At 40.1% G+C, this 15,339-nt stretch overlaps 1 protein-coding gene and 4 pseudogenes across 3 annotated transcripts; all 5 read right to left on the bottom strand.

Moving 5' to 3' along the window:
* Positions 1-546: 546 nt before the first annotated feature.
* Positions 547-2,934, bottom strand: LOC143756633 (protocadherin alpha-3-like). Its single transcript, XM_077247203.1, has one exon. It carries the CDS (start codon positions 2,923-2,925, stop codon positions 547-549), a length of 2,379 nt encoding a protein of 792 aa, XP_077103318.1. The 5' UTR covers positions 2,926-2,934.
* A 706-nt stretch (positions 2,935-3,640) lies between these two features.
* Positions 3,641-6,007, bottom strand: LOC143756634 (protocadherin alpha-8 pseudogene; annotated as a pseudogene).
* Positions 6,008-6,561: 554 nt separating this feature from the next.
* On the bottom strand, positions 6,562-8,964 carry LOC143756635 (protocadherin gamma-A5 pseudogene; annotated as a pseudogene).
* A 665-nt stretch (positions 8,965-9,629) lies between these two features.
* On the bottom strand, positions 9,630-11,945 carry LOC143756637 (protocadherin gamma-A5 pseudogene; annotated as a pseudogene). Its single transcript, XR_013210303.1, has one exon. The product of XR_013210303.1 is annotated as a protocadherin gamma-A5 pseudogene (transcript).
* Positions 11,946-12,448: 503 nt separating this feature from the next.
* LOC143757071 (protocadherin alpha-2 pseudogene) lies at positions 12,449-15,037 on the bottom strand (annotated as a pseudogene). The gene has a single exon (XR_013210383.1). The product of XR_013210383.1 is annotated as a protocadherin alpha-2 pseudogene (transcript).
* Positions 15,038-15,339: the final 302 nt, after the last annotated feature.

A 15,339-nucleotide genomic window follows, 5' to 3' on the forward strand; every position in this document is an offset into this window, starting at 1 on the left:
AACAAAATGAAGTGAAAAAAGAAATCCACTTTTTAACAATATGCTTTAATTACACATATTTTAGGAAGACAGTATTCCTTTCTTCACAACCCACCACAATCAGATACAGAAAGGAGGACACGTTTCATTTCTACTTGGAGAAGCTCAAACCATGATGCAAGATATGCAAGTCCTGCCACAACAAAATGACAACCAGTGCAATAGGACCATGACTGGTGAAGAGATAAGATATTATACATCATTCATGAAAAGGAAAACATAACATGACAAGTTGCTCTATTCCTACTTATATTTTATTAGTGTAGTTTTATATATATATATATAGGTTATAAGTTTGCATATTTAATATCGCTATGCTTTGGCAATGTAAAAAAAATCGTTTTACCATAACAATCAAGTCTAAATGACAAGTAAATCTGAATCTGAGAAAGAAGACACTAAGAATGTTCCATTTGAAACAACAGCCTGCGCATCTTCAGTACCATGGACAGCAACCAAACGTGTGTCTTAAAACTGTTTCCTACAACTAATACACAGATGTAGGAGTCATTTTCTTACCTCTCCAGAATCTCTCCTCCTGCGATCTGGTATCACTAGAGTATTCCTATTACTGCCTGGAGCTATTGTAGAGCCGATACTCATTCTGGGTCCAACTAACATGTACCGTTTGTCTCCAGATCTGTACTGGATGCTGTGACACAGAGTCCCGTCATAATTTGCGTCCTGTAAATACTTGGACGAATAGTCTGTAGATTTAGAGCACTGCATTACAATCAACACGATGATGCTGATGACAAAAAGCACTGAAACCGAGCCCAAAGTGATGATCAGATAAAATGTCACGTCGTTTTCCTCCTCGTCTTTTACTGTGTTTTTAACATCAGAAGCTGCAAAAGCCTCTTTGGGCTCCACAACTTTGACAATCACAGTCGCTGTTGCTGAGAGTGAAACGTCGTTCCCATTGTCTTTGACCAGTATGAGCAGTTTATGCTGGGCCTCGTCTGTTTCTGTGAATGAGCCAAGGGTTCTTATCTGTCCTGTATAGCGGTCCAAACTAAAGAGACTGTGGTCACTAACTTTCAGCAGTGAAAACAATAACCAGCCGTTGTATCCTATATCTGCGTCATAGGCTCTGACTTTAGTCACCAAATGACCAGCGTTCACATTCCGGGGAATCTCTTCCACACCCTCAGCAGAACCGTTAGCGCTGACTGGATATAAGATCACTGGAACGTTGTCGTTCTGATCCAGAATAAACACGTTCACTGTCACGTTACTGCTCAGAGACGGACTTCCAGAGTCTGTAGCGAGCACATGAAACTGGAACGTTTTTACAGTTTCAAAGTCAAAGCTCTTAAGCGCATAAATCTCCCCATTTTCAGAGTTAATATTAATGAAAGACGTGTATTTGTTTTCCTCACTACTTTCTCTCCATATATGATAGCTAACTACAGCATTTTCGTTTGAGTCTTTGTCAGAAGCAGAAACAGAAAATAAAAATTTGCCTGGGACATTATTTTCCATCACATAAAACGTATATGGAGAGAATGAGAATTCCGGACTATTGTCATTTACATCTGATATCAGAACAGTTATAGTTTTAACAGAAGACAGTGGTGGCTGTCCTGCATCCTTTGCAACTATTGTGATGTCATACTGAAATTTAGTTTCCCTGTCTAAAGGTGACGTGGAAACTAATGTGTATGTACTATGCTGTGAAGAAGGTATTAGTTTGAAAGGCATGTCGTCTTCTAAAGAACAAGAGACTTTGCCATTGAGTCCAGAATCTAAATCAAATACACCAATCAAAGCCACTGTAGTACCAGGTCTAGAATCCTCTGGAATGGAGTTTGAAAATGATGTCACCTCTATTTCAGGAGCATTATCATTTACATCAACTATCTTTATGGTCACGCTCTTATCAGTAATCATGGGAATTGATCCCTTGTCAGATGCTTGTATATCAACCTCATAGCTGTCTTTGTCTTCAAAATCTAATAGTCCCTTTACAGTTATCTCACCAGTGATGTTATTAATATCAAACAGCTTTCGTACTTTACTATTAACACTTTTACCAAATGAATAAACTATCTCACCATTAGGGCCCTCATCCAAATCTGTGGCATTGACCTGTATCACGGTTCTACCTATAGGCGCATTTTCACTCAGCATGACTGAATAAACCTCTTTTGTAAACACAGGAATGTTATCATTTATATCTAAAACATTAATTGTTATCTCCATTGTCCCAGACTTGGCAGGCTTTCCACCATCAACAGCAATTAATTGCAAAATAATGTTTCGAATAACCTCACGGTCTAAAGGCTTTTGTAAAATCAAGATAGGAATTTTACCGTCTTCTCCGCGATCTTTGACTTCAAGTCGGAAATTATCATTGTGACTGAGTTTGTAATGATGCACAGAATTGCTGCCACTATCAGAATCGCGCGCGGCCTCAAGCTGAAAGCGCGCACCGGGAAGGGCAGATTCCCCAATCTCTAAATGCATCTCGCTTTCCGGAAAACTCGGGACGTGGTCGTTTATGTCCATAATTTCAATAGTTACATAGTGAATTTCAAGTGGATTTTCTAATGCGATTTTCAGATTGATTAAACACGGAGTGCTTCTCTCGCATATCTCCTCTCTATCTATCTTACCGTTCACATACAAGACACCGTCATTCTTATTCACAGTGAACAATGACTGGCCTGAGGTTGAGACGATACGAAATCCTCGCTCTTTTAAGGTTCTGTGATCTATGCCCAAATCCTTCGCGATATTTCCCACAGCAGCTCCGTCCCTCTGTTCCTCTGAGATGGAGTACTGAATTTGCGCTCGTGCCACCGAAGCAAACACAAGCAATGCAGCCATTAGAGTGAATTTTGCGCGCTCCTTCAGCCATTGCGCGAATCTTCTTTGTTCCATCCTGAAGATAATACAGACAAGGTTCTACGGCAATTCCTTTGCTACACTCGATCAATTATATAAATCATTGCTTTTACCTCTAAAAGTTTACACTTACTGCCGAAAAAAACTCGAATCCCTTAAAAGCAAAAGCAAGAACAACTAACCAGCGGGATACACGAGCATTACTTGCGAAGGGAAGGAATAACAGTATTTGACGTCATGAGCCGTACTCTATAGGATTACACTGACACCTTGCGATCTCACAGGTGTAATGCATCGCATTCTATTGCCCATTGGCTACAGCAAAAATACAATAAATATTAGAATCACGCATCTATGTATACATATACAGCAGCAAACAATACAAGCAAAATAATAATAATAATTTTAAAAAACAGTAGCCTATCATAGATCAGTTAGGGGTAAAATTCGTTTACCTCTCCAGAATCTCCCATGGGATCTGGTATTACTGGAATATTTGTATTACTACCCGGTACTATTATATATCTTTCTTCAACGGTTATATGTTTGCATATTTAATATTGCTATGCTTTGGCAATGCAAAACATTATTTTTACCATAACAATTAAGTCAAATAAATCTGAATTTGAGAAAGAGGAAGCCACTAAGAATGTTCCATTTGAAACAACAGCCTGAGAAGCTTCAGTACCATGGACAGCAACAGAGGTGTGTTTTAAAACTGTTTCCTACAACTAATACACAGATGTAGGAGTCATTTGCTTACCTCTCCAGAATCTCTCCTCCTGCGATCTGGTATCACTAGAGTATTCCTATTACTGCCTGGAGCTATTGTAGAGCCGATACTCATTCTGGGTCCAACTAACATGTACCGTTTGTCTCCAGATCTGTACTGGATGCTGTGACACAGAGTCCCGTCGTAATTTGTGTCCTGTAAATACTTGGACGAATAGTCTGTAGATTTAGAGCACTGCATTACAATCAACACGATGATGCTGATGACAAAAAGCACTGACACCGAGCCCAAAGTGATGATCAGATAAAATGTCACGTCGTTTTCCTCCTCGTCTTTTACTGTGTTTTTAACATCAGAAGCTGCAAAAGCCTCTTTGGGCTCCACAACTTTGACAATCACAGTCGCTGTTGCTGAGAGTGAAACGTTCCCATTGTCTTTGACCAGTATGAGAAGTTTATGCTGGGCCTCGTCTGTTTCTGTGAATGAGCGAAGGGTTCTTATCTGTCCTGTATAGCGGTCCAAACTAAAGAGACTGTGGTCACTAACTTCCAGCAGTGAAAACAATAACCAGCCGTTGTATCCTATATCTGCGTCATAGGCTCTGACTTTAGTCACCAAATGACCAGCGTTCACATTCCGGGGAATCTCTTCCACACCCTCAGCAGAACCGTTAGCGCTGACTGGATATAAGATCACTGGAACGTTGTCGTTCTGATCCAGAATAAACACGTTCACTGTCACGTTACTGCTCAGAGAAGGACTTCCAGAGTCTGTAGCGAATACGTAAAACTGAAACGTTTTAATTGTTTCGAAATCAAAACTTTTAAGCGAGTGAATAACCCCTGTTTCCGAATTTATATTTAAGAATGACGTTATCTCGTTCTGTGTCCCTCCACCTCTATATATATGATACGAAATCAACGCATTTTCATTCACATCTTTATCAGATGCTCTCACTAAGAATATTGAGGCTCCAGGAGCATTATTTTCAAATATGTAAAGTTCAAGGAAATTACTAGAAAACTCAGGTTTGTTGTCATTCACATCTGCTACTTGGATGCTTAATGTTTTAATGGATGATAAAGGGGGTTGACCTAGATCTGTAGCTGTAATTGTGATATCATAATGGGGCACAAGTTCACGATCCAAACGCCCCTTTGTCACTAGCGAGTACATATTATCTTGGAAAGAGGGTTTCAGCTCCAAAGGAACATTCTCTGAGAGACTACATACAACTTTACCATTGACACCGGAGTCTTTATCTGAGACACTTATCAAAGCAATTACTGTGCCAGGTTTAGAGTCCTCAGCAACAACATTAGATAATGATGTCAGCTCAATGTCAGGCTTATTATCGTTTATATCTTGTATCTTTATAATAACTCGTCCTTGCGCAGACAGAGGAGGCTGACCTTTATCTGAAGCCTGAACATCCAGTTTGTAAACGTCCGTGTCTTCAAAGTCTACATTGCCTTTAACTTTTATTTCGCCTGTAATGCGATCCAATTGAAATACGTCATAAACTTTGCGCTTTAAAGTTTTGCCAAGTGAATACTCAATTTCACTGTTTGAGCCCTCGTCCCTGTCAGTTGCTTTTATTTTAATTACAGTAGTTCCAATTAGGGAATTTTCTTGTAAACTGACAGTATATGGGTCTTGACTGAACACTGGGCGATTATCATTATTATCCAATACGGTAACGGTGATGTTAAGGGTACCTGATTTTGGAGGGTTTCCACCATCGAGGGCTTTTAAAATCAGCACATGTTCTGCCTTATTTTCGCGATCGAGGGGTTTTTTCAACACTAAAAAGGGGATTTTGTCCTCATCGCTGTCTCTAATGTCAATCTCGAAATTTTCATCCTGACTTAATTTATACAAACGAACAGAATATGGTGCAGCATCCTGGTCTCGTGCTGCGTGCAGCTGGAAGCTCGTTCCTGTAGGGGAGTGTTCTGCAATCTCGAAATGCTGATTTTGTTCAGAAAAACTAGGATGGTTGTCGTTTATGTCTGTTATTTCTATTGCAACATAGTGAATTTCTAAAGGATTTTCAACTGCAGTTTTTAGATTTACTACGCATGCACCATTTCCGTCACAAAGCGCCTCCCTGTCTACGCTTTTGTGAATATACAATTCGCCATTGTTCTGATTTATCTGGAAAAACGCGTTTTTAGAACCAGAGACTATACGGAACCGTCTGTCCACCAAAGTACTCACGTCAAGTCCCAGATCCTTAGCAATATTTCCCACAACAGACCGCTCTTTCATCTCCTCTGGAATAGTGTATCTTATCTGAGCTGAAACCTGCTGTCCAAAGCAGAGAAGAAAGGAGAAACACAGAGAAATCCACCAGTACTCCCATCGGCGCCTTTGTTCATCCATCGTTAAGGATTCCGTTAAAGCAGCTTAAAAGAAGTCACGGTTGTTTTCAGTTAAAATTGTGTATTCCCACACAACATTCTTAAATAACATCGATACAATTTTGGAATATGTCCCTCGGCTTCTCGCGCTACACTCGTCGGCTACTATCACAGTAGGCTGTATAACTGAACGGAACAGCCATGCGCGCCGCCACATATAGGCAGGGTCAAATCTCTTCTACATATCCTAATGTAACACTGACACCACATGGTACAAAAGGAGAAGTAAATGTTAACTGTTTGTTGTGCAAAAAAAAAGAAGCAATTATGAATGCTTATGAAAACAATCCATAACATTTGCAACAAAATGAACAAAAACGAATAAACAAATGCAAGATGAAAATGTATGCTTTTAGATGTTTATACCATCCAATGCTCCGCAAAAGGAATTTCAACTTACACAAATCTTAAATCAACGTTAGCGCATTTTTAACGTATACATTTGAAACACGGGGCAAAATGACAATACAGAGTTTATAAATCAGATATACTACATTAACAACGCAGTCACTTGGCTTAGACATAGTACATTAATTCTTTAAATTCGCTTACCTCTCCAGAATCTCTCCTCCTGCGATCTGGTATCACTAGAGTATTCCTATTACTGCCTGGTGCTATTGTAGAGCCGATACTCATTCTGGGTCCAACTAACATGTACCGTTTGTCTCCAGATCTGTACTGGATGCTGTGACACAGAGTCCCGTCATAATTTGTGTCTTGTAAATACTTGGACGAATAGTCTGTAGATTTAGAGCACTGCATTACAATCAACACGATGATGCTGATGACAAAAAGCACTGAAACCGAGCCCAAAGTGATGATCAGATAAAATGTCACGTCGTTTTCCTCCTCGTCCTTTACTGTGTTTTTAACATCAGAAGCTGCAAAAGCCTCTTTGGGCTCCACAACTTTGACAATCACAGTCGCTGTTGCTGAGAGTGAAACGTTCCCATTGTCTTTGACCAGTATGAGCAGTTTATGCTGGGCCTCGTCTGTTTCTGTGAATGAGCGAAGGGTTCTTATCTGTCCTGTATAGCGGTCCAAACTAAAGAGACTGTGGTCACTAACTTCCAGCAGTGAAAACAATAACCAGCCGTTGTATCCTATATCTGCGTCATAGGCTCTGACTTTAGTCACCAAATGACCAGCGTTCACATTCCGGGGAATCTCTTCCACACCCTCAGCAGAACCGTTAGCGCTGACTGGATATAAGACCACTGGAACGTTGTCGTTTTGATCCAGAATAAACACGTTCACTGTCACGTTACTGCTCAGAGACGGACTTCCAGAGTCTGTAGCAGCAACTTTGAACTGGAACTTTTTAACAGTTTCAAAGTCAAAACTCTTCAGCGCATGGAAAACACCAGTGTCATGGTTAATACTGAGAAACGACGACATATCCCCATCTGATCCATTTCCTCTAACTATGTGATATGAAATTGCGGCATTTTCATTTAGATCTTTGTCTGACGCGCTCACAGAGAATACTGATGCACCAGGCGTGTTATTTTCCACTAAATAAATTTCGAGGGGATTTTTGTCAAACTCTGGTTTGTTATCATTAACATCAGCCACCTGCACAGTAATGGTTTTAAAAGAGGAAAGAGCCGGCTCACCTAGATCACTGGCTTTGATAGTGATTGTATAATCTGTCACAAGTTCCCTGTCCAAGTACTCTTTAGTAATTAAAGAATACAAATTTTCCTGAACAGATGGTTTTAATTCGAACGGAACATTGTCAGAAAGACTACAAACAACCTTGCCATTAACACCAGAGTCTTTATCTGATACACTAATCAGAGAGATTACAGTTCCAGGTTTTGAATTCTCGGAAATTATGTTAGAAAGGGACGTGACGTCTATCTCGGGTTTATTATCATTCTCATCTGTGATCTTTATAATGACTCTGCAGTCAGTGGTCATCGGCGGCTGTCCTTTATCCATGACCTGGACGGTCAACCTGTGTATATCGTTCTCCTCAAAATCAATTGGCTCTTTAATTTGAATTTCACCGGTTACACTATCAAGGCTAAATGTTTCATGTACTTTCCTTCTACTAGTTTTTCCCAGAGTGTAAATAACCTCCCCATTTAAACCCTCATCAGAATCAGTAGCGTTTACGCGTGCTATTACTGTCCCTATATGTGTGTTTTCTGGAAGAGTTATTGAATATATATCTTTACTACATACAGGGCGGTTATCGTTTGAATCAAGAACAGTAATAGAAATATTTAAAGCACCTGACTTCGGAGGGATGCCTCCATCCACTGCAGTCAGCACAAGTCTATGCTCTGAAATTTTCTCCCTGTCTAAAGGTTTAAGTAAGACTAAAATTGGATTTTTTTCCTCTTCGTCACCTTCTCTCATTTCCAGCTCAAAATAATTATTCTTTGCTAGCTTATAAAAACGAATGGAGTTGCTTCCAGTGTCCGGATCCCTTGCAGTGAGTAGTTCGAAACGTGCACCTGCCACAGTGCTTTCAGCCATTTCAAACTGCTGTTCTTTCTCGGGAAAACGCGGACTGTGATCATTCACGTCTGTAATTTCTACTCCAACATAATGTATTTCAAGTGGATTTTCAACGGCGATTTTCAGATTGATCAAGCACAAGCTATTTCCATCACACAGCTCCTCTCTGTCAATTTTCTTACTAACAACATATAATTCGCCGTTGTTTTGATTTACCTCAAAAAGAGCATCTTTCGATCCAGAGACAATACGGAAACGCCTGTCCACCAAGGTATTCGAATCAAGACCCAAATCCTTTGCAATGTTTCCCACAACAGATCCCTCAATTACCTCCTCTGGTATAGAATATCGTATTTGGGTTGAAACCTGCATCCCGAAGCTCAGCAGCAAAGAGAAACACAAAGCAATCCACCAGCACTCCCATTTTCGTCTTTGTCCTGTGGATTCCATCGTTAAAAAAAATCCTTTGAAAAATAACTAAAATTCAGATATTTTGCAAGAGTGGGCTACTCATTCATGACAGCGTGTATTTTTTTGTAATATTGTCGCTTTTAAATAATAACAGATGGAGATTTTCATATCCAGCTTCTCGTGAGACAGACTAGCTATCATCACAGTGTAGACTAACAGAACAGAGCATGCGCACCACATATCAGTGGGTAGGGCACAATATCTCATGCGCAACCTTATGTAACACTGACACCAAATGGTACAAACAGGTAAACATGAATTGTAATATATGAACCTTAAGGAGACCGCAAAATGACAGCCCATCACAACTTCGAAAGTTTTGAAAGTATGGATTTAATATTTCGCAAATATTCTTAGCGCATCATCCCTATTATACACACATTTCAAATAGTGAAACTAAAGAGGAGGATAAGTAATTTTCGACCAAACTATAATAGGAAAGGACTGTTGCACTGCAAAGGTGAAACATTTCAGCACCATGGATAGAGAATATTCAAACTTCTAAATATTAATAAATAAAAGCAACAATGAATAAATGGTGATCTTATAGGTCAGAGCATAAACATATCACATAGTGAACGAGATACTGAAATCAAAGTAAACAATTTGTTAACAGTAAGCCTGAGAAAATTGTTTAATATAATTCACAAAGCTCTTACCTCTCCAGAATCTCTCCTCCTGCGATCTGGTATCACTAGAGTATTCCTATTACTGCCTGGTGCTATTGTAGAGCCGATACTCATTCTGGGTCCAACTAACATGTACCGTTTGTCTCCAGATCTGTACTGGATGCTGTGACACAGAGTCCCGTCGTAATTTGTGTCTTGTAAATACTTGGACGAATAGTCTGTAGATTTAGAGCACTGCATTACAATCAACACGATGATGCTGATGACAAAAAGCACTGAAACCGAGCCCAAAGTGATGATCAGATAAAATGTCACGTCGTTTTCCTCCTCGTCCTTTACTGTGTTTTTAACATCAGAGGCTGCAAAAGCCTCTTTGGGCTCCACAACTTTGACAATCACAGTCGCTGTTGCTGAGAGTGAAACGTTCCCATTGTCTTTGACCACTATGAGCAGTTTATGCTGGGCCTCGTCTGTTTCTGTGAATGAGCGAAGGGTTCTTATCTGTCCTGTATAGCGGTCCAAACTAAAGAGACTGTGGTCACTAACTTCCAGCAGTGAAAACAATAACCAGCCGTTGTATCCTATATCTGCGTCATAGGCTCTGACTTTAGTCACCAAATGACCAGCGTTCACATTCCGGGGAATCTCTTCCACACCCTCAGCAGAACCGTTAGCGCTGACTGGATATAAGATCACTGGAACGTTGTCGTTCTGATCCAGAATAAACACGTTCACTGTCACGTTACTGCTCAGAGACGGACTTCCAGAGTCTGTAGCGAGCACATGGAACTGTCCTGTTTTCATCGTTTCAAAATCAAAACTTCTCAGCGCATAGATAGCTCCAGTTTCAGAATTGACATTCAGAAATGAAGCCAAATCTCCTTTTGTTTTGTCATCTCGAATTACATGGTATGTAATAACAGAATTATCGTTTATGTCTTTGTCAAGTGCGCTAACTGAAAAAATAGATGCACCTGGTGTATTATTTTCTAATAAGAAGATCTCGAGAGGATTTTGAGGAAACTCTGGCTTATTATCATTCACATCTGAAACATCAATGCTTAAAGTCTTCACTGAGGACAGAGGAGGTTGCCCTAAATCAGTTACCGTTAATAAAATATCATGATGAGTAATCATCTCGCGATCTAAAGTCCTTTTCGTCACAAGCGAATACATATTTTCTTGAAAAGAAGGTTTTAGCTCAAACGGAGTCCCATCAGGAAGACTGCATACTATTTTCCCGTTAGCACCTGAGTCTTTATCTGTTACACTAATCAGTGAAATAACAGTTCCTGGTTTGGAATCCTCAGGTATTAGGTTGGAAAGCGAGGTGACCTCTATTTCTGGTTTATTGTCATTTAGGTCTGTAACTTTTATGATAACTCTACAGTTTGCCGTCATGGGAGACTCTGCGCTGTCTGAGGCTGTGACGTCAGCTCTGTATACTTCTGTGTCTTCGTAATCAACATCACCAATAACACGAATTTCACCTGTTTTCCTGTCTATTTCAAATGTGTCATACACCTTTCTCTTTAAGTTGCTCACAAAATAATATTCTACGTCACCGTTTAAGCCCAAATCTGCATCCGTGGCATTCACTTGTACTATCAGACTCCCTAAAGGAAGATTTTCAGTAATTGTCACAGAGTACACATCTTTACTGAACATCGGTCTGTTATCATTAGTATCGAGCACTACTATGGTAATGTTCATGACGCCTGATCTTGATGGATTTCCACCGTCGAGGGCGGTTAACATTAAATGATGCTTACTTTGTCGCTCCCTATCAAGGGGTCTCTGCAGCTTAAGAATAGGGATCGTGTTTTCCTCACCGCCATCTCTAATCTCCAATTCAAAATGTTCGTTATGACTCAGTTTGTATGTACGCAGAGCATTCCCTCCAGAATCTGGGTCGCGAGCTGCGAGCAACTGAAAATCAGCACCAGGTAAAGTATTTTCTGCGATCTTCAAATTCTGTTCTTTCTCGGGGAAAACAGGTGCATGATCGTTGATATCCGTAACCTCAACGCCTACATAATGAATTTCGAGAGGATTTTCGATAGCAATTTTGAGATTTACTTGGCAGACTTCATTGTCGACACAAAGCTCTTCTCTGTCAATTCTATTTTGAACATACAACATGCCATTGTTCAGATTTACCTGAAAAGGAGCATCCTTAGATCCAGAAACGATACGAAAGCGCCTGTCCACCAAAGCACTGACATCAATACCCAAATCCTTAGCAACATTTCCTACAACGGATCTCTCCTTGACCTCCTCTGGAATAGAGTATTTTATCTGAGCTGAAACCTGCTGTTCGAAGCAAAACATAAAAAAGATGCACAAAACAATCCACCAGCACTCCCATTTGCGCCGCTGCCTTCTGTCTCCCATCGCGAACATCGAATGATTTTTACAGCAGCTAAACTGTACATTTAATGACGTGCATTTCTTATGTCATATAGAACTGGAAATCTAATCAAAAATATGGCCCTTCACTTTAACTCCAGCGCGATTGTGTCCGTGCACATTCCTTCTGAACCGCTCGCACACACAAGCCTCTCCAAATGAGGAACAATGCCCTTCACGTCATCACAAGCAGATTGGTTTTCCATGCAACATTAGTGCAGCACTGACACCGGGTGGACTTAAGTGTATAGCACATTCTTAAAGAAATATTCAGAGGGCTATCAGAGTAAAAAAATAATAATAAAAAAATAAAAATAAATAAACTTTGTATTTCTTTTCATTACACAATTTGTATTGACTCCATTGCGAAAAGACAATTTTCTCATTGCAATTATCACAATACAATATTTGAAGTAAGCATGTGTAAATATTTACAAAACAGACTGAACTTTTGTATAAATTAAAATAATTCGATATCAAGATATTTTATGATATCCTTACCTCTCCAGAATCTCTCCTCCTGCGATCTGGTATCACTAGAGTATTCCTATTACTGCCTGGAGCTATTGTAGAGCCGATACTCATTCTGGGTCCAACTAACATGTACCGTTTGTCTCCAGATCTGTACTGGATGCTGTGACACAGAGTCCCGTCGTAATTTGCGTCCTGTAAATACTTGGACGAATAGTCTGTAGATTTAGAGCACTGCATTACAATCAACACGATGATGCTGATGACAAAAAGCACTGAAACCGAGCCCAAAGTGATGATCAGATAAAATGTCACGTCGTTTTCCTCCTCGTCTTTTACTGTGTTTTTAACATCAGAAGCTGCAAAGGCCTCTTTGGGCTCCACAACTTTGACAATCACAGTCGCTGTTGCTGAGAGTGAAACGTTCCCATTGTCTTTGACCAGTATGAGCAGTTTATGCTGGGCCTCGTCTGTTTCTGTGAACGAGCGAAGGGTTCTTATCTGTCCTGTATAGCGGTCCAAACTAAAGAGACTGTGGTCACTAACTTCCAGCAGTGAAAACAATAACCAGCCGTTGTATCCTATATCTGCGTCATAGGCTCTGACTTTAGTCACCAAATGACCAGCGTTCACATTCCGGGGAATCTCTTCCACACCCTCAGCAGAACCGTTAGCGCTGACTGGATATAAGATCACTGGAGCGTTGTCGTTCTGATCCAGAATAAACACGTTCACGGTCACGTTACTGCTCAGAGACGGACTTCCAGAGTCTGTAGCAATAACTTGGAACTGGAACTTTTTAACAGTTTCGAAATCAAAAAATTTTAAGGCATGAATTACGCCTGTTTCTGAATTAATGTTGAGGAATGAAGCGATGTCATTTGTCGTCCCGTCACCTCTAATTAGATTATATGAAATTAAAGCATTATCATTCACGTCTTTGTCAAACGCAGTTACTGAGAAGACAGAGGCACCTGGTACGTTGTTTTCCATTAAATATAGTTCGAGGGGGTTTTGAATAAATTCCGGACTGTTGTCATTCACATCAGACACCTGTACGGTTAATGTTTTAAATGAGGTCAGAGGGGGTTGACCTAGGTCTGTCGCAACTATTGTGATCTCATAATGAGACATGGCTTCTCTGTCTAAAAACGTTTTGGATACTAAGGAATACATATTGTGCTGAACAGACGGTTTGAGTTCAAATGGCACATTAGAAGACAAAGTGCATACAACTTTGCCGTTTGCACCAGAGTCTTTATCTGACACACTAATGAGCGAAATGACAGTTCCAGGTTTTGAATCTTCCGGAATAATATTAGAGAGTGACGTAATCTCTATTTCAGGGGTGTTATCGTTCACATCTAAGATTTTCACTATAACTCTACAGTCTACTGTCATTGGCGGTGTGCCTTTATCAGACGCAAATACATCTAGTCTGTACACCTCAACGTTTTCAAAATCAATGTTATCCTTAACTCGAATTTCACCTGAGACACTGTCCAACACAAAAATGTTATTATCTTTACTGTTTAGATTGCCACCTAGGCTATATCGCACTTCGCCATTCAACCCCTCGTCAATATCAGTAGCATTAACTTTAATTACAACTGTATCAGCTGGCACGTTTTCTTGCAAGTTAACAGTGTAAACCTCTTGGCTAAATACAGGGCGATTGTCGTTGTTATCGAGAACCGTGACAGTAATATTTAATACTCCTGATTTGGGCGGACTTCCACCGTCAATAGCTGTTAATATTAAATTATATTCAGCTTGGTTTTCTCTATCAAGAGGCCTCCGTAAAAGCAGGAATGGATTTTTTTCGTCGCCCCTGTCCCGTATTTCTAAGTCAAAATATTCATTTTGGCTCAGTTTGTATGATCGCACAGAATTTACAATAATATCTGGATCATGCGCCGCTTGTAACTGGAAGCGCGCTCCTGGCTGAGTGCTCTCTGCAATTTCGACTCTCTGCTTTTTCTCTGGAAAACTAGGCGAATGATCATTCATGTCCGTAATCTCAACTGCTACATAATGGACCTCTAAAGGATCTTCCACAACTGTCTTAATGTTCACAATGCACACTGGGTTTCCGTCACACAGCTCTTCTCTGTCGATCCGTTTATGCACATACAAAATGCCATTGTTCTGATTTACCTGGAAAAGCGTTTCCTCAGACCCAGAAACAATACGAAACCGTCTGTTCTCTAAAGCGTTGATCTCGAAACCCAAATCCTTAGCAATATTTCCCACAATAGATCCCACTTTTACCTCCTCTGAAATAGAATATCTTACTTGAGCTGAAATCTGCTGCTTGAAACACAGCAGTAAAGAGAAACACAGAGAAATCCACCAGTACTCCAATCTGTGCCTTTGTCCTCCGGATTCCATGTTAAGCGATTTCACTAAAGCAGCCTTGGAATATCAAGTATCAATTCAGCGTACGAGCGTAAACGTCCATTTCTTGTAATATGTCTTATAAATAACACAAACACAATGAGTGTATGGTTATTTTACGACGGAAGACCGTCGTGGTAGCCGTTTCGTGTTCACCCTCTGCCCAAAAGAAAACAGACATGCGCATGGTGAACCGATGGGAAGGACGAAACCTCTTTCACCCTATATTACACTGACACCGTCCGGTGAAAACTAATATGGAAATATAAATTTTGAGAATCACATACCAATATGTTATATTTGAGAAATAAATATTACTTATCAAACTTTTATATAAATAGATTTCAATACTAAACATTAAAAATGAGAAATCAAAGCGACCCTGAAAGAGGGTGAGAGAGTTCAGCACCATGGACAGCACCACGTAGGCTCTTTATAGATTATTGGC

This window comes from Siphateles boraxobius, unplaced genomic scaffold, assembly GCF_051911475.1.
Source record: "Siphateles boraxobius isolate OS27281-9 unplaced genomic scaffold, OSU_SipBor_1 3, whole genome shotgun sequence".
NCBI lineage: Eukaryota > Metazoa > Chordata > Actinopteri > Cypriniformes > Leuciscidae > Siphateles > Siphateles boraxobius.

Coding starts and splice junctions, on each gene's coding strand:
- LOC143756633 (XM_077247203.1), bottom strand. CDS start 2,925: ATGGAACAAAGAAGATTCGCGCAATGGCTGAAGGAGCGCGCAAAATTC.